At 36.7% G+C, this 20079-nt stretch overlaps 4 protein-coding genes across 5 annotated transcripts in view; 2 read left to right on the top strand and 2 right to left on the bottom strand.

Moving 5' to 3' along the window:
• LOC145232836 (uncharacterized) overlaps nucleotides 1-3282 on the bottom strand; it is a 16745-nt gene extending 13463 nt beyond the window's left edge. For both annotated transcript variants that reach the window (XM_080097513.1, XM_080097515.1), the window contains exon 1: nucleotides 3218-3282. The gene's annotated coding sequence lies outside the window, so the exon portion shown is untranslated. The remainder of the gene's footprint in view (nucleotides 1-3217) is intronic.
• LOC145232839 (short-chain specific acyl-CoA dehydrogenase, mitochondrial-like) overlaps nucleotides 1-3679 on the bottom strand; it is a 7727-nt gene extending 4048 nt beyond the window's left edge. The window contains exon 1 of the mRNA XM_080097517.1: nucleotides 3626-3679. Within this exon, the coding sequence (XP_079953643.1) occupies nucleotides 3626-3677 (52 nt within the window). The 5' untranslated portion in view covers nucleotides 3678-3679. The remainder of the gene's footprint in view (nucleotides 1-3625) is intronic.
• LOC145232834 (ATP-dependent RNA helicase DDX51-like) overlaps nucleotides 1-6105 on the top strand; it is an 8604-nt gene extending 2499 nt beyond the window's left edge. The window contains exons 3-13 of the mRNA XM_080097511.1: nucleotides 953-1106; nucleotides 1199-1338; nucleotides 1438-1619; nucleotides 1742-1843; nucleotides 1985-2110; nucleotides 2195-2216; nucleotides 2279-2458; nucleotides 2681-2828; nucleotides 3199-3298; nucleotides 3639-3804; nucleotides 5945-6105. Coding sequence (XP_079953637.1) covers nucleotides 953-1106; nucleotides 1199-1338; nucleotides 1438-1619; nucleotides 1742-1843; nucleotides 1985-2110; nucleotides 2195-2216; nucleotides 2279-2458; nucleotides 2681-2828; nucleotides 3199-3298; nucleotides 3639-3804; nucleotides 5945-6094 — 1470 coding nt within the window. The 3' untranslated portion in view covers nucleotides 6095-6105. The remainder of the gene's footprint in view (nucleotides 1-952; nucleotides 1107-1198; nucleotides 1339-1437; nucleotides 1620-1741; nucleotides 1844-1984; nucleotides 2111-2194; nucleotides 2217-2278; nucleotides 2459-2680; nucleotides 2829-3198; nucleotides 3299-3638; nucleotides 3805-5944) is intronic.
• A 3713-nt stretch (nucleotides 6106-9818) lies between these two features.
• LOC145232835 (CTP synthase 2-like) lies at nucleotides 9819-19241 on the top strand. The gene is made up of 16 exons (XM_080097512.1): nucleotides 9819-10054; nucleotides 10718-10814; nucleotides 10894-11010; nucleotides 11532-11636; nucleotides 11866-11931; nucleotides 13965-14065; nucleotides 14171-14287; nucleotides 14659-14823; nucleotides 15052-15200; nucleotides 15875-16007; nucleotides 16478-16566; nucleotides 16923-17080; nucleotides 17427-17567; nucleotides 17952-18107; nucleotides 18547-18691; nucleotides 18909-19241. Exons 2-16 carry the CDS (start codon nucleotides 10766-10768, stop codon nucleotides 18994-18996), a joined length of 1779 nt encoding a protein of 592 aa, XP_079953638.1. The 5' UTR covers nucleotides 9819-10054; nucleotides 10718-10765; the 3' UTR covers nucleotides 18997-19241.
• Nucleotides 19242-20079: the final 838 nt, after the last annotated feature.

The raw sequence follows: 20079 nt of genomic DNA, 5'->3' as shown, positions 1-20079 counted from the left end.
GACACAAAAACACTCGGCAATATCAGGATAGGTGGCGAAGAGTTCAGGGTGTTTAACTGCGTAATGGCGCAACAGCGCTGCATTATCGTTACCTTCTTTAATATCGTGTTCTTTCCATACCGATCTATGGTGGTTCCATCGGGTGCTAAACCGGTTTTTGATTTGGCCGATGTATTGTTCTTTACATATGCGGCAAGTGGCCTTCCTGATATTGCCGAGTGTTTTTGTGTCACGTTTTTACAGCAGCCGCCTTTTAAAGACTTGGACGCTTGTGAAGCAAAGTGGCTCAAAATTACCCAAGCTACTATTAATATTCAAAAAATGGTTTTGCCCAGGGTGCGATAACTCCATTCATTATTTTATATCATTTTATTCTTTTACTGGTTTTTATCGATTTTATTTTGTATTTCATTTGGACTGGGTTGTTTGTTTGTGTTCACTCTAGAGTTTTTTCGTTGCCCGTGGACTAGACGGTTATCTCGTCTCTCCGCTTTTCCTTCTTTTTTATCTGGGTGTGCACTGTTCCCTTATCGCTTGTTGCAGTGTGTACTTTTTGTGTAGCTTAGACGCAGTACTGTCGCAGATCTTGCATAGTCAGCAAGGGCTTGTAGCAGGTTGCCGTATCTCTTTGCTGTGTTTAATATGGTTTTAGTTCATTGCTTGGTTTGTTTTACTTTTACACTCGTTGTTTCACAGAACGACTGAAGATGCCCTTTTGGGGTGAAATATATATCGTTAAACAACTTTGTTGACTGATTTTGATTAGGAAGCACTGTTGCTTCGTCAATTATTCTTACATATAATTTTATGTATAATCAGTGATCGTCGACAAAAAGATGCCTACTACTTGCGGGATAGATCCTGTACCAAACACTAAATGTCATATGGTGACTGCGGACTAATAAAAACCCAAGACACTATTGTTAAATTTGAAAAACTATTTGTTTTTCAGGTATCAAGGAAGCTTCCTGATTGGTTGATGCATCCACAAATTATCGAAGATATTTCCGCTTCATCACACCAAGAAACTGCTGAAAACTTTCCTGGTTTAAACTCAACATTAATTCAAAACCTGAAAGAAAAGGGAATTAACAGCCTTTTTCCTGGTAAACTCTTGTATGAATAACATTTTAAAACACAAACATTTGTAATTCATTGCTTGAAGTCGCCTTCGACATGGTTTAAACACATTTTTTAGTCCAACAAGCTGTTATTCCTGTGATTCTCCGAGACACAAAGCATGGATGTGGGCCATGTATTTATCCTCCCAGTGACATCTGTGTCAGTGCTCCAACTGGCAGCGGAAAAACTCTCGCATTTGCAGTTCCTATTGTACAGGTAGAGATTTCTGTGCCGCAATAGAAAAAGCCTTTGTAATTTACATAATAAAAGTTGCAAAGGTTTACAAATTTATTCAGAAGATTGTCTTTTGTGCAGTCGTTGATGAACAGAGTCAATCCTGTTACACGAGCATTAGTTGTTCTTCCAACAAAGGAACTAGCAGCACAGATCTTCGACAACTTCTTATCTTTATGTCGCAACACTTCACTTCGATGTGCTTTGTTAGCAGGAACAAAAGGGAACATCTTTCATGAACAGAAAGCTTTAATTAAACAAGGGTAAGTAACAAAAACGGCCTTGTGTAAATTTGCAATTTAGTCAAGATGTGTAAGAAAATAATGTTGGATATTGTTGACAGTTTACTTTATCATGTGGAGCTAATCATAAAATTTCATTTTAGAACCAATGGAAAAATTACTTCTGCTGATATTGTGGTCGCAACACCAGGAAGGTTAAGTGATCATTTGAACCAAACTGAACATTTTACACTGGAGCATTTGAGGTAAAGAGTTACTTTGAAACCAAACAGGATCTTTCATTCCTCTGTGTGAAAAAAACAAAACCATATTTGTCATGCTTTGTAATTTGTGCTGTGAACTGTTTAAAGATGACAAACCGCTTCATATTTTATGTTTTTTTGAAGATTTCTTGTAATTGATGAAGCAGATCGAATGATGGACCAAATAAAACAACAATGGCTCCCTCTGGTGGAGGAATCAGTGTACAAAAATGGAAAACGCCAAAAGACTGGTGTTGTGAATTTAAGAAGGTAATACCGCAACAATTTCTTTGTACTGATTTACATCTTTGATTGGAATTTACAATAACATAAATCTAAATCATTGTTTTTCAGCTTAAAGAGTCCCACTTTTCCGGTTAGTAATACTTTAAAAAATGCCTAAATTGAACTCAGTTTAATTTCCATTTCATATTTTAGCTCCAAAAACTTCTCTTTTCTGCTACTTTGAGTGCAGACCCCGAAAAACTAGAGCAACTCAACTTATTTCAGCCAAGGTTGTTTACTGCAAGAACCAAAACAGCTCTTGTAGGCAAAAAATCACAGCCTGATATGGAAAAGAGTTTTGTTGGAAAATATACAACTCCTTCCAGTTTGAAGGTATTCATCATTAACGAAGTATAATTTCATACTTTAATTAGAACAGCATCACACTTTGTAAAACCAGCCTACAATAATAGCTTTGTGTGGGTTTTTAGACACCAACTTGCACAAAATAAAACCAAAACGTGTAGCAGATGAATAACTAATCTGTAGGGTGAAAACACAAGTTTGGTTCCACATTTATGGGTGATTTATGGTGTAATATAAAAATTTCTACAGGAGCACATGATTATCTGTTCTGCTGGTGAGAAACCTCTGATTGTTATTCATCTTGCAGTCAATGCTAACAGAATTCTATGTTTCGCTGGCTCAAAGGAAACAGCCAGAAGATTGACTGCTCTACTGCAATTGTATGCAAAAGCTGCAGGTAAATGGGTTTGTCTGGGATGTTTTTATATGTTTGCATTGTGATGTGCTCACATTTAAGTTTTTTCCTATGTTTACCGCACACTGTACTGTGCACATTCTGTGTTATTTACCCTGATCAAGGTGACTTGCATAGGACGTCAAAACGTCAGTACAAAAATATAATTGCCACCAGAGTTCTATTTAGAAGAGTTACATCAGAAATTTGCCCAAGCTATAAACCATTTTGCAAAAAAATGATTTTAGGATAAAACGGACCTATATTAGAATTATGTTGTTATGTCAAGATGTTATGACATCAAGTGATTTTAGCGATATAACATGCAAGCTTGGTTTTACTCAATACTATCTGATTTTCATTTTTGTTGAAGCTGAATCAAAAAGTTTCACCTGTGCTGAGTTTTCATCAAATCTTACTTCAGTGAATCGAAACAAGGTGCTCAAGAACTTCAAGGCTGGAAAAATTAACATGTAAGATGTAATAGAAAATTGTTTCAAATCAAACAATGATGGAAAAATAGAAATAAACCATCTTTAGTTTACAAAAAAGTAAAAAAATATTTAATTAGCAAAAAACATAAAAATTTAAATGGAAGAGTTTTCCAAACGTGCAAATGTTCTGTTTAGTTGAGCACCGAGCATGTCACGTTTATTGTTAACAGGGCATGAATATACAAGTTTAATGCTCAGGTCATGCTCGGTACCGAGTACTGGGTTCTGACTGGACTCGGCCCATTCCTAATCTGACTATATGTGATACAGGAGTACCTACAGTTAAAACTATTGATGTTAAATTACCCTTATTTTTCAGACTGATTTGCTCCGACTCCATGGCACGTGGGATGGACATACATGGAGTATCCAACGTTATCTTGTATGACTCTCCACCACTGATCAAAACTTATATACACAGAATAGGAAGAACAGCTCGAGCAGGAGAGCCTGGTACAGCTTACACATTACTTCGAAGAGGAGAGGTAATACGTTGGGCAAAAATCTGAACACAGACCTAGCCTGCTCTGAAAAGGGAAATGAGCTAATTAAAAATCACTGCCAAAAAAATGCAGCTAAGACACAACGAAAATTATTCAATACAGTTGTCTAAACGAAAGATACATGAAATACCTAAAGCAAAACCAAGAGCTGCAGCTGCCGTAAAATGACTTGGGACCTACCAAAATTTTGCATGTTTTGAGATGTGTTGAGCATCATGCCATATCAACCTAAAGATCTCACTCACTTTATGGTTTATGATTCACAATAAGTAGGCAATGGGCCAATTACAACAGTATAAAGTAGGCTACAAGGTGTAAAATGAACAGTTCACTGACAGTGCAACCTCTACAACACCACGACAATGCAGTTTGTAAACAATTTTAACTTTGTAAAAAATTTTGACTTTGTGAACAATTTTGACAATTTTTGACCTATTCCAAAAAATTTGAATTTAAGTCAAAAAATGTTTGCCCTAGTTATTACCCTGCATCCTGTGTATGTTTTATGAGATGTGTATTACATTTGTTGTCTCTATCTCTCACTTGTACAATTTCTACACCTACTGAATATAAAACTATTTAGTTTAAAGAGCTCTTCTGGCAAAAAGTATTTTTATTCCGACGTTTCGACGTCCTATACAGGTCGCCTTCATCAGGGTAAATAACACTGAATGCGACTAGTACAGTGCACGATAAACAAAGGAAAAAAGGAAAAAAAAAGAATAGAACGCAAGCACGTAACAACGCAACGAAAACACCGCGCGATAACAAATGATTGACCCTCTAATCTTTAAGCAGGTGCCTGTAGCACGCTGGAAGCATCACGTCTGTTTTGATGTTCATTGTGTTGACCCGTTGGTGAATATTCCATGACTCAAGAAATAGTCTTTTCCTGTAGTCAGGCTCCCGGGCCACAACAGAAGCCGCATTGAAATCAATACGGTGGCCTTGTGATACCGCGTGATTGGAAAGGGCCGACTTCTTTGCGTCGCTGTTGGCAACATCCCGCTGATGTTCTTTTCGGCGGGTGTTGAGTTCGTTCCCTAAAAGATCAGGCACGACGCTTGTGCAGTCATAGCGACGACTGCGAGGCGGAACTGGCTAAGGTTCGCAAAGCCTTGAAATACAACGGCTACCCCAACTGGATTCTCCGTGATGGACGGGCAACGTGTCCCAAACAGGTGACCCATCCAAAAACAGAGGGTTTTGTGACACTTCCGTACATACCGAAATTGACGGATATTCTACGGCGTATGTTGCGTGACTTCGGCGTAGCGGTTGGCGTTCAACCTGCCAATACTCTCCGCAAGCTACTGAGTCACCCGAAAGATCCAATCGACACCCTTGAACAACGTGGTGTTGTATATTCTATTCCCTGCGCCGAGTGTCCGTTAATATATATCGGGGAGACTGGAAGGTCACTCAACACCCGCCGAAAAGAACATCAGCGGGATGTTGCCAACAGCGACGCAAAGAAGTCGGCCCTATCCAATCACGCGGTATCACAAGGCCACCGTATTGATTTCAATGCGGCTTCTGTTGTGGCCCGGGAGCCTGACTACAGGAAACGACTATTTCTTGAGTCATGGAATATTCACCAACGGGTCAACACAATGAACATCAAAACAGACGTGATGCTTCCAGCGTGCTACAGGCCCCTGCTTAAAGATTAGAGGGTCAATCATTTGTTATCGCGCGGTGTTTTCGTTGCGTTGTTACGTGCTTGCGTTCTATTCTTTTTTTTCCTTTGTTTATCGTGCACTGTACTAGTCGCATTCAGTGTTATTTACCCTGATGAAGACGACCTGTATAGGACGTCGAAACGTCGGAATAAAATCACATTTGCCAGAAGAGCTCTTTAAACTTGATACTATGCCTGGCAGCAATAGCTTATATAAAACTATTTGTCCAGAAAGAATGTAACTGTGACTGTCATTGATTTGCACAGTTTGCCCCTTCTCTCATAATATATTGATGAATATTCAGTGCTTTTAAATCAAAACCAGCAAATATGTTTCAATGTCTGTTTCTTATTCAGTTTTACCACCCATATCACTTTCAGGAGAAAAAACTCAACACCCAATCTAAACCAGTTTTTTCCCTTTTATTTATATTTTTTAAGGTTTTTCACTTCAAGAAGATGCTGAAGGAAGCAGGGAAGACGAAAATAAAAGAATTGGAAATTTTACAGAAGGACTTGGACAATTTGACTCCAATCTATGAAAAAGTTCTTCCCCGTGTTGCTGAAAAGTTGAAGGAAAATAAAAGATAGCATTGGCACAATTTGTTGTATTGTAGCAGAAGCAATGTGTATTTTAGGGTTCTGGTTTCTACATTATGCATAATAAGATCCTGTTTTGCGCTGTCTTTTAATTGGTAGAGGGCGTGACTCTATGCGCCCACACAGCACAGCAGGGGTGTTCGCTTAAATTCCTAGTACGGTTCTCAACGTGCCTTTCCTCGCGCTCAGCAACTCCAAGGCACCGGGAGCCAAAATAACGAATTCTTTTATTAAGGCAATTAAGGTCAGACATGGCGCTCGAGGGTCCAGCAGCAAGACGAGCACAAAGGCAAATGCGGTTTCTGCAAATACGTACTACTTTAGTTAATGAAACAGACGAGAAATTATCAGCACTGTTGACTCTTACCGAACTATTATAGGACCAGATTCACAGTAACATTCAAAGCGATCAGGAGAAATTTTAGGTTCTGCAGATACAACATCAAATACAATAAACATAACCAAGACACATTAGTAACGAACTGCGAAACTTTAAACAACAAGGCTTACCGGAATAATTCAGTAATTTACAGCAGCAGCTAGTTGACTGACGACGGTGGAATCCATGGTCCAGAAATGCACAATTACACATTGGACGACCAACAACAGTTCAGTTAGCACAAATTTCCTATTCGTTACCGAAGAAACAAACATAACCGGTCGATTTATAAAGCATGCTGCCTCAAAAAAATCCAGTCGCTAATGTTACGAATAATATTACTAATTCCTTTATTGCACTGTTTTGCCACTCGTTTCGTTTATTGTTTTGTCACTATATGTTGTTCTTTTTTCATTATGTTATTGATTGGTTTACTGCACAGTTTGGTTACTGTTTTGATTTGTTGTTTCGTCAACATACGGTCATACGCTATTCCTTTCCGATATGTTGCGAATCATATTATATTTGTTCATTTGTTTTCTGTACCGGCACTACGTTTGTTTGTTGTTACGTCACTGTATGTTATGCATATTCTTTGTTTTTGTTTCCCCTTTGGTTTTGTTTTACTTAGTTATGACCAGGGAGTCGAACCGGAACTGAACCCGAACCCACGAACCGGTTTGAGCGGTTAATTTCATTAAACCCGAACCGAACCCGAACCGCTAATTACGATTTTCTAAAAACCCGAACCGGAGTTGAACCGTATATTTTGTTTGGCGTTGGACCGGAACCGAACCAGTAAAAAATGCAGTCTGTTTGATATTTGGTGGTTATTTTTCAAAACAGCGTACTAAAGAATACACCAAAAAACACTTACAGGGCGTGTCAAAAATAACAGTGCACGGGCAAAATTCTTTGGATTTTCGAAGGCCAGGCAGATGGGTAGAATTAAATTCAAACTAATAAAAAATTGAAACCGCAAACCGGTTCGGACCGGACAATTTGTCCGAACCGGAACAAAACCCAAACCCAAAAATATACACTTTTAAAAACCTGAACCGAACCCGAGCCCTTAAAAACAAAACCAAGTGAACCTTAACCGAACCTGAACCCATATGACAAGCGATTCGACTCCCTGGTTATAACAGTCTTTCATTTTATTGTTTTTCTTATTCGTTTCGAATGCAACCCACCGCGCCGCCTTGTGATTCCAGCGCGTTGCCCTAATTATAAACAGCCTCCGGACTCTTCTCAATTAGCCTGACGAGAGGGCTGTGAAAACTGCGATCCGGGAGACTTGGTTGGTCGGCCTTGGAGTAACGTGCTGATTTACTTGTGATAACTTTTAGTACTTATTTGTCTGTTTTTTATAGTGCTTTTAAGTGTAGCTTTAGCCCATTGTGTTTTCTTAAACCGTGCGTATTTTAGACCGTTTTTATAACAAGAACAAAGGCCAGATTGTTTATTCGTTACCGTGTTGCAGAAGTGTTAAGAGTAGCGCGCGGTCTATTCATTGGTTTTACCGGCTAGCCGTTAGAGCAGCGTCTTGAACCTCAGGCGCAGAAACAGTAGCGCTACACTAAAACACTACACGAGGCAGCCACGCTTACAAGACGTGACTTCAGTAAAACAATGCCAAAGTTGTGACATCATTAGCACCGATTGTGTGATAAATAATGTCACCAGGTTGTACAACATTGCACCATACAAGTAGGTTAAGGCTACTGGCGGGAAACATAGAAAACATGATAATGTGTACAATGGCGATGTAACATCCTGATTATTGGGTTGCTGACAGTTTTGAGCATTAGCGACTTTTTAGATAAAAACGTGTATTTTGCAATTTTTCGGTAAAAACGTGCAGACTTAACGTGACTTGGACGTTGCCAAGATTTCGGTTTAAACAAAGTTTGTTTACTTGGTGAACATAAACATGGCGACACAATTGAACTGAACTTTAACTAGAACAATGACCAAGCTGAAAATAGGTAAATAAGGTTGAAAAAACAACAACACAAGGTTTAGGCCAGGGATGAGGAACCTGCGGCCTTCGATGTCAGAATACAATTAAGGATGTTGATAATACACACTGCACCAGGCGCTAAAAACTAGACAGAAACTTATTTTTTACCTCTATTCCACATTACTTTGTGATTGGTTCTAGGGCACCAAATGTTTGCGTACTGGTACACAAAGCGATTTCCGTAGAACTGCCAAGAAACCAAGGTCCGACAATCTTACTTGTGTTGCAAAAGAACAATTATTTGCGCATAATCGAATGTCTTAAACTCGTCTGTGATGTCACAAGGTGCTCTTAGATTGATATTGATAAACACACGAGTTACCATGTTACTAAAATCCTGAATATTGTAGTGAGGGTGAAAATGTAGTGACGAATTACCAATAGCACATCAACCATTCTGAAAGTCAAAAAGTTTGAATACCACTGTCCTTGGCCTGAGAAATAGTCTATGCGGCCTGAACGAGTGTCGATAAACCATTTGGTGGCCTTCACAAACAAAAAGGTTCCCCACCCCTGGTTTAGGCATTACGGGGCGGAAAGATGGATGGTAGAGTTATTGAATCGAGGTTAAACACGCTGCAACTACACCGTTCGCAGTTAAGCTATTTCATCATTGGGCTTTCATGACAGAAACCGCAGTAGCGAATACCGTATTTACTCGATTGTAAGCCGCGGCTTATATTGTTTTTTAGCTGCCGTTTGTGCGGCTTATAATCGAGGGCGGCTTACATTTTAATTTTATATCGAAATTGTTTCTACACTCCAACATTTTAAATTATTTGGGGTTCCAAACATGTATGCATGTACAGATTATACGTCGATATACGTTCTGTTGGGTACAGTTATTAACGTAACTAACAGATATGGGCAAATAGTCATACCATATAACAACAGAAAGATTTATTAAGAAACAATAGTCTCTAAAATTCCAGCGTGCGGCTTACACTATTTTTTTTAACACCTCAACACGCGGCTTACAATCGAAGGCGGCTTACATCATTTTTTTTAACACCTCAACACGCGGCTTACAATCGAGGGCGGCTTATAAACGAGGGCGACTTAAATCGAGTAAATACGGTAACTGCCAAACAATAAAAACGGTGGGAAGGTTTGCATCTCTTATCGCAGCTTGAGATTGCAAGTAACTGCCAAACAATAAAAACGGTGGGAAGGTTTGCATCTCTTATCGCAGCTTGAGATTGCAAGTAACTGCCAAACAATAAAAACGGTGGGAAGGTTTGCATCTCTTATCGCAGCTTGAGATTGCAAGTAACTGCCAAACAATAAAAACGGTGGGAAGGTTTGCACCTCTTATCGCAGCTTGAGATTGTAAGTACTCGCTCCCATCGTGTCACAGGAACCCGTGTGACGTTCTGTTACTGCAGTTACAACAAAGCGCCTGTTTGTTCATCGCTGTGACGTAACAGTGGAGTAAAGAAAAAGGCAAAATGACGCCCGACATAAAACACGTGGTACCGGGATGATGGCGGCCAGAAGCAGAGCGACTTCTGACGAAGGGGTGCTCCCCGTTGGAAAAGGTTTTTCTAAAGTAAATAAATGATTTTCTGAATTGTAGTCGATTTTTATGTATATTTTAGTGGTCTCTGTTTAAATTTAGGAATTGCTGTGTAATTTAGGGCAGTTTGATGCGTTCTAGGCTATATGTTTCGACTTGGGAGTATTTCTTAAATCTAGGTCTGCTAAGTTTAACACAAATACGTGTTACTTAAAAATTAAGTGTTTTTAAGTATTGTGTTGTCAATTGCACGCCAGTGGCTGTTTTACTCCAACATTTTAAGCCCATTGTGTAAGTCCGGCATTGAAACGTAAAAAGACAACGGCCGCACCGCACAACCTGACTTTTTTCTATATTTAGCCCTAAGCTTCTTTTAAAGCGAAATTTACAAACGAGGGCTAGTAACGCAATACCTTGGCACTAAGACCTTTTTTTCTGTCCACGTAATTATGCAAGCTCGCTGCGTGCAATGTTTATCAAAATATGACAGCGCAGACAACATGATTCATTATTTTACTTAATCGTGATCGTCATTATGCGTGTACTAGCATTGTTGTTATGCATGGTTAAACACAGTTGTAAACAAAACACACAAAAAACACTTAAATTGCTGCAAAAACTGGCTAGTGGCTATATTCTGTTGATAAAATGTTGGATAAAAATGCCCTAAAACAATTTTTTATTTCTACTTTAAAGGTTTTTGCCATTTAGTAAAGAATTTATAAGCAGCCTGTTTTCAAAAATATGAAATACATTTTGGTTTCTGGTGGTGTTATAAGTGGCATAGGAAAAGGTAAGAACAAATTACATTTACCAAATTACATTTATCAATAAATACAAAATCCTAAAATGTACATTTTTGTGTTTTTCAGGTGTGATTTCAAGCAGTTTGGGAACAATTTTAAAATCATGTGGCTTTCGTGTCACGGCCATTAAAATCGATCCCTATTTAAATATCGACGCAGGGACGTTTTCACCATACGAACATGGTGGGTAGAATTGTTTGTTTAAGCCATGTTGTGCAAACAACAAACATGTGCTATCGAACTATCAAGTGCCTAAGGTCGCCAAAGTGCTGACGGCTTTAATCTCAACTGTATTGGCTCAAAATAGAAATTAATGTTATTTTTAGCCACCAAATGTTGCTTTGTCACGTAATAATTAGGCAATTGTTATTTGTTGCCACTAAATAGCACAACTTAGGCTAGCACTGTACATATGTTGACAGAGAAGGAAAAAACTAGAATAAAACTGTGTTAAATTTAGCTGTTACAATGTTTTTTAGGATATTTATGCACTTGGTAAAAGATAGACTTTTGACATGCTTTTCTTTCTAATATTTGTGAGCAAAAGTTTTTAGGTTAATAATCCTACTAAAATTTTATATTTAAAATCCTATAAAAACCTGGTTTAGAATAATGTAAAGGAAAACAAATGATTTCCAGCTTAAACCATGTTTTTAGATATATATAAATAGAATAGAAGTTAACTTTCTTTTTGTGAATCTTAGGTGAAGTGTTTGTGTTGGATGATGGAGGAGAAGTGGATTTGGATCTCGGGAATTACGAACGATTTCTGAATGTTACACTGCATAAAGATAACAACATTACAACTGGTTTGTTTGCTTAACGTTCATTTATTATTTTCACTATAAAAGTTGTTGTGTTTTTTGTAAAGTGTTTTTTTAAGTGCACCAATAATATTGTCATTTCCTTTTATTTCCAAGTTCAAACAATTAAAGACAAAAAATATTTTCAGTTTTTTTTTAAACATGAGACATTTAAGATGAAACATATAAATTTCCAAGGTTTATTTGTGTTTTTTACCATTTACTTTATTTGTAGGAAAAATTTATCAACATGTGATCAGCAAAGAAAGAAAGGGAGACTACCTTGGAAAAACAGTACAAGGTATGGGTAACTCAATTGGAAAATATTTTGTTTGCCTTGTACAACAAAAATTTTGTGTTTTAGAGTTATTTGCTATTAAAAGCATAGAGACTTATGATACATTTATTAGTGTTAAATGCCTTCTGTAATTGAAGGTCCTGTGCATTTAATTATGGGTCCCCTTCCCTGAAGGGGACACATATTGTTTTTGTCTATATTTTTTTTCTTTTTTTCTTTCTAACGCAGATTTGTTCCCACATTTTGGTCAAGAAAGAATGGTTCAAACTTTTTCAAATGTACACACATTATAGATATTGGTCTAAAGATGGTCCATGTGAATTTTGACCCCGTTTGATCCCTCAGTTCACCCACAGCCCCCCAAAACGTAATTTTTTTAAAACGGCTATACTTGCTAAAGTACTTCATTTAGGACAGTGGTTCTCAAACTGTGGTACGCGTAACACTAGTGGTACGCCGGAACTTTTCAGGTGGTACGCGAGTAGCGTTCTGTGATATACCTATTTCCGAAATTGAGCCTAATACCTAATTTAAGTCTGATTTAGAATAGCAACTCAACTGACAAAACCGATCACCCCTGGTTTAAACGAAACTATAGTTTGGGATATTCTTTTGAAATTGCTAAATATGCTATCCGGGGTGAGAAAATGGGCCTATTTCTTGGTCTATCAATTCACACAGGGTTTTGGTGGTACGCAGCGATAGAAAAAGTTGTCAGGTGGTACGCGATCCGTATAACATTGAGAACCACTGATTTAGGAGTTATATGCTTTGGTTTTTGGTGCAATATAAGGTATTTCAATAAATTTTGTACCTTAAAAAAGATTTACCCATTTTCACCCCTTAAACCCCCAAAATATTCGTTTCTATCTAACACTGGTTTGTTAATTGCGTTTGGTCAAGAAAGAGTGCTTTAAATTTATTCAAATTTGCACAGATGTTAGTTATTGTTCCGAATTTGATCCTCCTGAAGTTTGACCCCAAACGACCCAGTGGTTCACCCACAGGCCCCCAAAACGAAAAAAAAAAAAAAACGGCTGCACTGACCCAAGTACATAATCTGAGGGTTTCATGCTTTGTTGGTTGGTGCAATGTACGGTATTCTAAAGAATTTTGTAACTTTTTATTGGATTCACCCCTTTTTACCCCTTGAACCCCAAAAAATAAGTTTTAGGTCAGAAATACAAGCCCTAATGTGCTGAAATGTTACACAGTTGTTTGCAGTAGGGTATTTGTTTAGTATTTAAAAATTTGCCTTAATTGGTCAAATAGTTACTTTTGCAGCCCATAATATGTGTACACTGTCAGTCAGATAGAAGTTTCAACTCTCAAGGGAGTAATTCACTTGTTTACGATTAATGTGGGTGAATGCAGCGGGAGTGCTCAGCTTGACGTCCGGACGGACGTTTTACGAGACAGTCGTGTTGGTGATTAGATATCAGCTGTTTTTGCGCAGCTACATTTTCACTTTTGGAAAATTGTGTTTAAAAACTGACCTTGAACGACAATATCAAGGTCAAACCATGAGAATAAATTGAAAGTATTTATCCTGTTCTTGTTTACTGTTTTTTGTAATTATATATTTGTAATATAAGGCTAAAGTTGGTTAGGTTTTTCCTTAAGAATCTAAAAATATCCAGGATGTTTGTTTACCATAAATCCGCACAAACGCGCGTGTGGGGACCCATTCGTTTTTGCTTGCAAAAACAATCATATGTGTAGATCAAATGATGTGTATAGTAAATTGGTAAATATCTAACAATGATTGTGCCCTATTTTTACTGTTACCAATTCGCATATGCATATGACCCATTAGATTATGCTTGCAGAAACAATTATGTTATAAAGTGCCAGGAAAAAGATAGGGACCCAATGAAATGTAGGTGCCAAATATATATCCATTATATTATAATGATTATAAATATAGTAAATGGTATATGTGATACATCGTTAAATATGATATAGTATATATATATAAACTGGCAATATATAGGAAAACCACTATTCTAGTTTTATGTTTGGTTTACAATGTGCAGTTGTTCCCCATGTTACGGATGCAATTATGGAATGGGTGGAAAGAGTCGTCAAGATTCCGGTAAACGGGGACCAAGAACCCCCAGAAGTTTGTATAATTGAGGTAAAACATTCATCCAAAAATATGTTTCTACTAATGAACAAATACTACTTAAAATGTGCTCTTCCAGCTTGTCTATTACTATATGAATGATGTTTTTTGTTTTAGTTGGGTGGAACTATAGGAGACATCGAAGGGATGCCCTTTGTGGAAGCGTTCCGTCAATTCCAATTTCGAGTGAAATCAGAAAACTTCTGCAACATCCATGTCAGCCTTGTTCCACAGGTTGGTTGTTTTCTACTCGTTTGTATTTTTTTCGCACAAGACCCAAATTTTGTATTTTTAATTAGCAGCAACCTATTGTTTCCAATTTTTTGATAAATAAATATGTATAAATATCGTTGTTAAAAGCACTTGCTGTGTTCATGGAAAAGTTAGTAATAATGTTTACATCGTAAGAATGACCATATTTCAATAATGTATCTTGACTACCATGTGACAAATTTATTTAGTGACAAATATACCTAAAAATGGCATCAATGGTTGTTTTACCTTTTGTATGGAAAATAATTTACAAAATACAATTCCTCTGTTTTTTAAGTCAACTGACTTCAAGCAATTGTTTAAATTCTTGAAAACCCACATTTGTTTTTTAGCCGAGTGCAACTGGGGAACAAAAAACGAAGCCGACGCAACACAGTGTCCGAGCTCTACGAGGTCTTGGTTTATCCCCTGATCTTATTGTGTGTAGAAGTGTTTCACCAATCGAAATGTCCGTTAAAGACAAAATTTCTAACTTCTGTCATGTAGCTCCAGAACAGGTTGGTCAAAAACTTGAAACTGTTTTTGCTCTTGTCTCTTGTATTGTTTTAGTTAACCAGAACATTACTTTTCTTTTATTCCCCCAAAGATATATGTAATTTTACTACTACTATATAGAGTGGATGTTTTTGTGACATTTTAGACATTTATTTTTGGTTTTAAGTTCAGATATTTCAGACATTAGATATGCAATAAAATGATCAAACTTGTGTGTTTGTGGTTTTAAGGTGATTAATGTGCATGACGTTAGTTCGATATACCATGTGCCATCAGTTCTGGAAGCACAAAATCTATCGACGTATTTAAAGAAACGACTGAGCTTGCCGACTTATCCTGCAAGATTTCTCCTCACAAAGTGGAAAAACCTCGCAGATAAGTAAGTACAACAATTGTGACATTAAAACAGAATCTAATACAAGTTTTACGATGATAAGTTAGTTAACAATGATATCAAACTGGAAGTACTATATCTTGGCCACACTAGCACATATGCCTCTTGTCACCATTGGCACTTATAAGCCAAACAGTGTCAAAACAGAACAGTGCATCTTGCTTATCAATGTACAAATCTCTGTAATTTGTGTTTTTATTAACGCTTCTTTTCCAACCTCTGTTAAATGTGCAAAAAGGTTTCAGACCAAAGGTGGGCAACATTTTTTGCATGTGCCGGCCAAAATGTAGTGTTATATTGTAGAGGTGGGCAGCAACGATGATCATGCATTAACATAGCAGTGGTAGACAAAGTCAAACACAATGATTTTGTCTTTATATGTAACAATGCCCATTCTTAGTAATAAACTAAAAACGATCAACGTTTACAAAAATGGGATTTAACACACACATTCCATCTGGCCAATCAAAATAAAATACCATTCGCGGGCCACTCAAAAAACTGCTTGCGGGCTGGATAAGGCCTGCGGGCCGTAGGTTGCCCACCCCTGTTTTAGACCATGCTATTTTGGAAGGAAAATATAATTGGAAGTAACATTTGTTTCACCTAAAATTTATAAAAACAGGTTTTTGTGGTGTTCAATGCTTTTTTTCTTACAGATATGACAGAATCCAAAAGAAATGCACAATTGCTCTGGTGGGAAAATACACAAGGCTTGAAGATTCTTATGCGTCGGTCATTAAAGCTCTAAGGCACGCAGCGTTGGCAGTAAACAGAAGATTAGATTTAGCTGTAAGTTGTGTGTCAAATTTGCAACAGTTTTTCTTTATAGCAAAAACGTCATCTACAAGTATTTTGCTAATATTTTAAGCATACATGCCTCTTTAGCGATTTTGCATTTTTATGTTAATAGCTACTGAATTTGTAATGCAAACATAAGCTTTCAAAAACATAGCATTTAATTACCAAATCCAGCCTTATATTTTAGTACTTGTGTTTTTAAGGTTTTAGCAAATACGACAATATTGTGCCAGTTTCAGTTGTTAAAAATGATTTTTGTGACCAAGTTCAGTGTTTTTTTTCAAACGCCATGTCTTAATATGATTTGTATCAATGCACTGGCGGCATTTGTAAAACACCTACAATAGCAAAATCACAAAACAAACACGGTCATGAACAGGTTCATGAAAAAGCAGGAAACGCTTTTAGTTCATTTGCAAAACCACAGGAAGTGCAAAACATGAGTTTCCTACTTTTAACAGATAATTGAGGCAACACATTTGGAGGAAGAAACTGTTACAAATGATCCGGTGTCATATCACGAGGCTTGGAAAAAACTCTGCATAGCTGAGTAGGTTGAAATTACGACCAAAGTAGAAATATATATTTTTTTTAAATTGAATATTTTCTGTTTTCAAGCTGTTGATTGACTTACCTTTTTGATTTTTCACCAAATCAAATTCTTTATTTGATCATAAACATTACTGACAACAGAGATTGTCGAAACGTCTGAACGAGGCATTCTATATACACCACTACCTTGGCAGTAATGTTTACAATCAAATAACTTTTCAAGTCCGTGTATAGTGTTCCTAAAATTCTTTATTTTGTATTAGAAAAAGCACACTTACAAATATTACAATTTATCACAATCAGTTTATGAATTTCTGGCACTAAGGTAAACAAAAACCCTAATATTTTCTTCAGTGGTATTTTGGTGCCTGGTGGATTTGGCAATCGAGGTGTTGAAGGAAAAATTGCAGCAGCAAAATGGGCAAGAGAAAATCAGAAACCGTATCTTGGTGTTTGCCTTGGGTTACAAGTTGCCACTATTGAATTTGCAAGGAACATATTAGGCATGAATGGTAAGCCTAAAACTTATAAACTGATTTAAAATGTTATGTGATAGCAAACTCAGTTCACAAATGAACGTTTTACTTGCATAGGCTGCGTGTAAAGATTAAGTGAAACTAAATCTTCTAGCTTCGTTAAAAAAACGTTAATTGAAACATACAGGAATAACATAAAACATCTGCTAAATGAAACTAAACTTATGGATGTTTTACAACAAGGTTTTAACTGTTGGTAATGTCAGTAATTTTGAAGACATTAATCTATGATAATGTTGTAACTGGACATTAGTGTAGCATCGCATTATTGGTTAATTTTTTCTCTTTTTATTCAGATTTATTATTATTATTATTTTTTTAGATGCAAACTCTACAGAAATGAATCCCGACACACCCCACCCAGTGGTAATAGATATGCCGGAACATAACCCGGGAAATATGGGAGGAACTATGAGGTTGGGAAAGAGAAGAACTGTCTTCAAATCTGACCAGTCGGTTTTAAGTAAGTTAACACAAACATTTGTACAACCCTAGCATAAAAGGTACCTGCTGGTAAAAGGTCCCTTAAAAAACTATTGCGTACAACTGAAAAAACTAAAAGTTCCAGTCCAAATTTGAATAATAACTCAAGGAAAAGGAGTTGTTTAAATGAACCGTTTAAGTATGTCCTCATGATACCCTTATGAATACTACAAGCGTTCCTGATCCAAATAGAGTCTGGTTTGTATAAAATAATTTAACAAGAGCACATGTCAAAATAATAGCCATGGCAGGATTTAAACTAGCATCCTTTGTCTAAATAATGGTAATGTTAGTGACCTTGTTGGCGCTTGTCACATTTTTAGGCTGTTTTAACATAATTTAAAAACCTAATTTATTACTTTAGGAAAACTGTACAATGGAAATCGTGATTTTGTTGATGAGCGCCATCGGCATCGTTACGAAGTTAATCCAAGTTTTATTCACCTGTTCGAGGAGAAAGGTTTTAACTTTGTCGGCCATGATGTGGAAGGAATGAGAATGGAAATTATGGAACTTAAAGGTAAATATTTTGGCCAACTGTATAGTTGTGACAGCTGTGAAAACATAAAAATTATCAAAAAAATATTTTTCTGTGTGTAAATATCATATGCATGAAACTGTAACAGGTTTCTGTGACTTATTTACAGATTCAAAATTTTTGTCACTTGATTCTATCACAAGTCGTATTTTTGAGCTGGTTCTGCTACAAAAGTTTATTGACAGTAACCAGTAATGCTAACCGGTTCGCTGATCTTAAAATTTCGTGAGACGGTTGTATAAAACCGGTGAGAACCGGCTGAATCACACCTCTGCGTGTAATGATTATTATAAAACATTGGCCAACTGTATAACTGTAACAGGTTCATGAAAACATTTTTTTGTTTGTGTGTAAATATCATATACGTATAACAGGCAAGCAATGGAAGATAATGCATCCATTTATTTTGTTTTCAATGCAGACCACCCATATTACGTTGCTGTTCAATTTCACCCTGAGTTTTTGTCGCGACCTCTGCACCCTTCACCCCCATATTTGGGGTTGCTGCTCGCGTCATGTGGAAAATTACAAACTCACATTGACAAAGGAAACCGACTCTCACCAAGGTAAGCATTGTGTTGGAGGCATGTTGAAATGTACATGTTTCAGAACATAATGATGGGTTAAGTAATACAATTACCTAAATTGTGTGCATTCAATTTTTGCCACTAAAAAGAAAACATTAAAAGGGTATACCTGGTCTAAGATACTAATACCAAATCTTTTAGTGTTCGGGCTTGTACTGTAATCAGGAAATTGTTGTTACAAATGAATCTTTTTTAGAGAGCGACTCATGAGCGAAAATGATCCAGACACTTCTGAGAGTGAACTTGAAATGAGCTTGAGATCCAACCTGGTGTTAAAAACGTAGTTAACTTCACAATCCACTGCCTAGTTCCTTTTGTTCGATTCAAAATGTTTTTGTTGATACACCAAGCTTTTTTTGCCCACCATCCTTGAATAACAAAATAGTCCACTGCCAAAATTAACTGGACATTGGATATGTTGTAAGTTTAAAATATGTTTTTGTGTGCAAAGTGTACAGTTTTGCAGAAAACCGATCTTGTTTGGTGGGTTGTGCTGACTTTTTATTGCAAATAAAATGTTTGATTTTGACTGTTTGTGATCTGAAAGCAGTGTGTCAGTAATTGTGTTGGAAACCTAAAATATAATTTGAAGAGGAAAGAATAGGTGTCAAATTGTCAACTGGTGATGTGCAGCAAAAATATTGAATAATTTAAATCGGAAAATGAGCCCCCAACAGAATTAGTCAAATACAGGCAGCTTAACAACAATGTGTTTAAAACTAACAAGAGTATTTGGACTTCATTACAACTTGGAAATGCATGGTAGTATTCCAAAATACATACAAAGTTACGTATATTTTGTGTTTGAGAAAACAAAACAGAGATAAAAGGTACATCTTTGTTGAAGTGACCCAATTTTTTTCTGCAAACAACAACCGTCAAATCATCAGACTATTTTGGAACTGTTGCTCAAAAGCAAACCTTTGTTCATTTGATCCTGAAAATTAAAACATTTTTTTTTTAAATCTCAAAAAGCCAACTCTACTAATTTAAATAAATCAGTTACCTTAGGTCCATGGTATCAACTTGTAATTCCATAAGCATAAGTTACACATGTTGTTCTCAGATATGTTGGTGATGTTGATTTTTCCGTTGTTTACTTCTTAATGATCACATGAAAATTCATAAATATTTTTTTACGCTTGGCCCTTTGCAAATTTCACACGATTTTCACCAAGTTAATTTCCATGATTCCAGAAAGATGTGAAACAAACTGAAACTTGATACCTACTTGTTTTCACACAGAGACAATAGGGCAAAACCATAGTTTTGCTATATCAAGCTAATTGACCACAGTTAACATGTGAATGCATCTGCTAACAATTTGTTTCCAAAACATGGCTCCTTTTTTAAAAAAACAAGGCAAT

The sequence above is a fragment of the Phallusia mammillata genome, chromosome 6 (genome assembly GCF_965637545.1).
Source record: "Phallusia mammillata chromosome 6, kaPhaMamm4.hap1.1, whole genome shotgun sequence".
Lineage (NCBI taxonomy): Eukaryota > Metazoa > Chordata > Ascidiacea > Phlebobranchia > Ascidiidae > Phallusia > Phallusia mammillata.
Note: the sequence above shows the minus strand (reverse complement) of the source record. Positions and strands in the feature narration are given on the sequence as shown.

Excerpts from the sequence above, each read along its gene's own strand:
- LOC145232835 (XM_080097512.1), top strand. The coding sequence starts at position 10,766 with ATGAAATACATTTTGGTTTCTGGTGGTGTTATAAGTGGCATAGGAAAA. Across the intron at positions 11,637-11,865 it reads AGATAACAACATTACAACTG|GAAAAATTTATCAACATGTG; the intron begins GTTTGTTTGCTT and ends CTTTATTTGTAG. Across the intron at positions 16,008-16,477 it reads ACAGAAGATTAGATTTAGCT|ATAATTGAGGCAACACATTT; the intron begins GTAAGTTGTGTG and ends TACTTTTAACAG.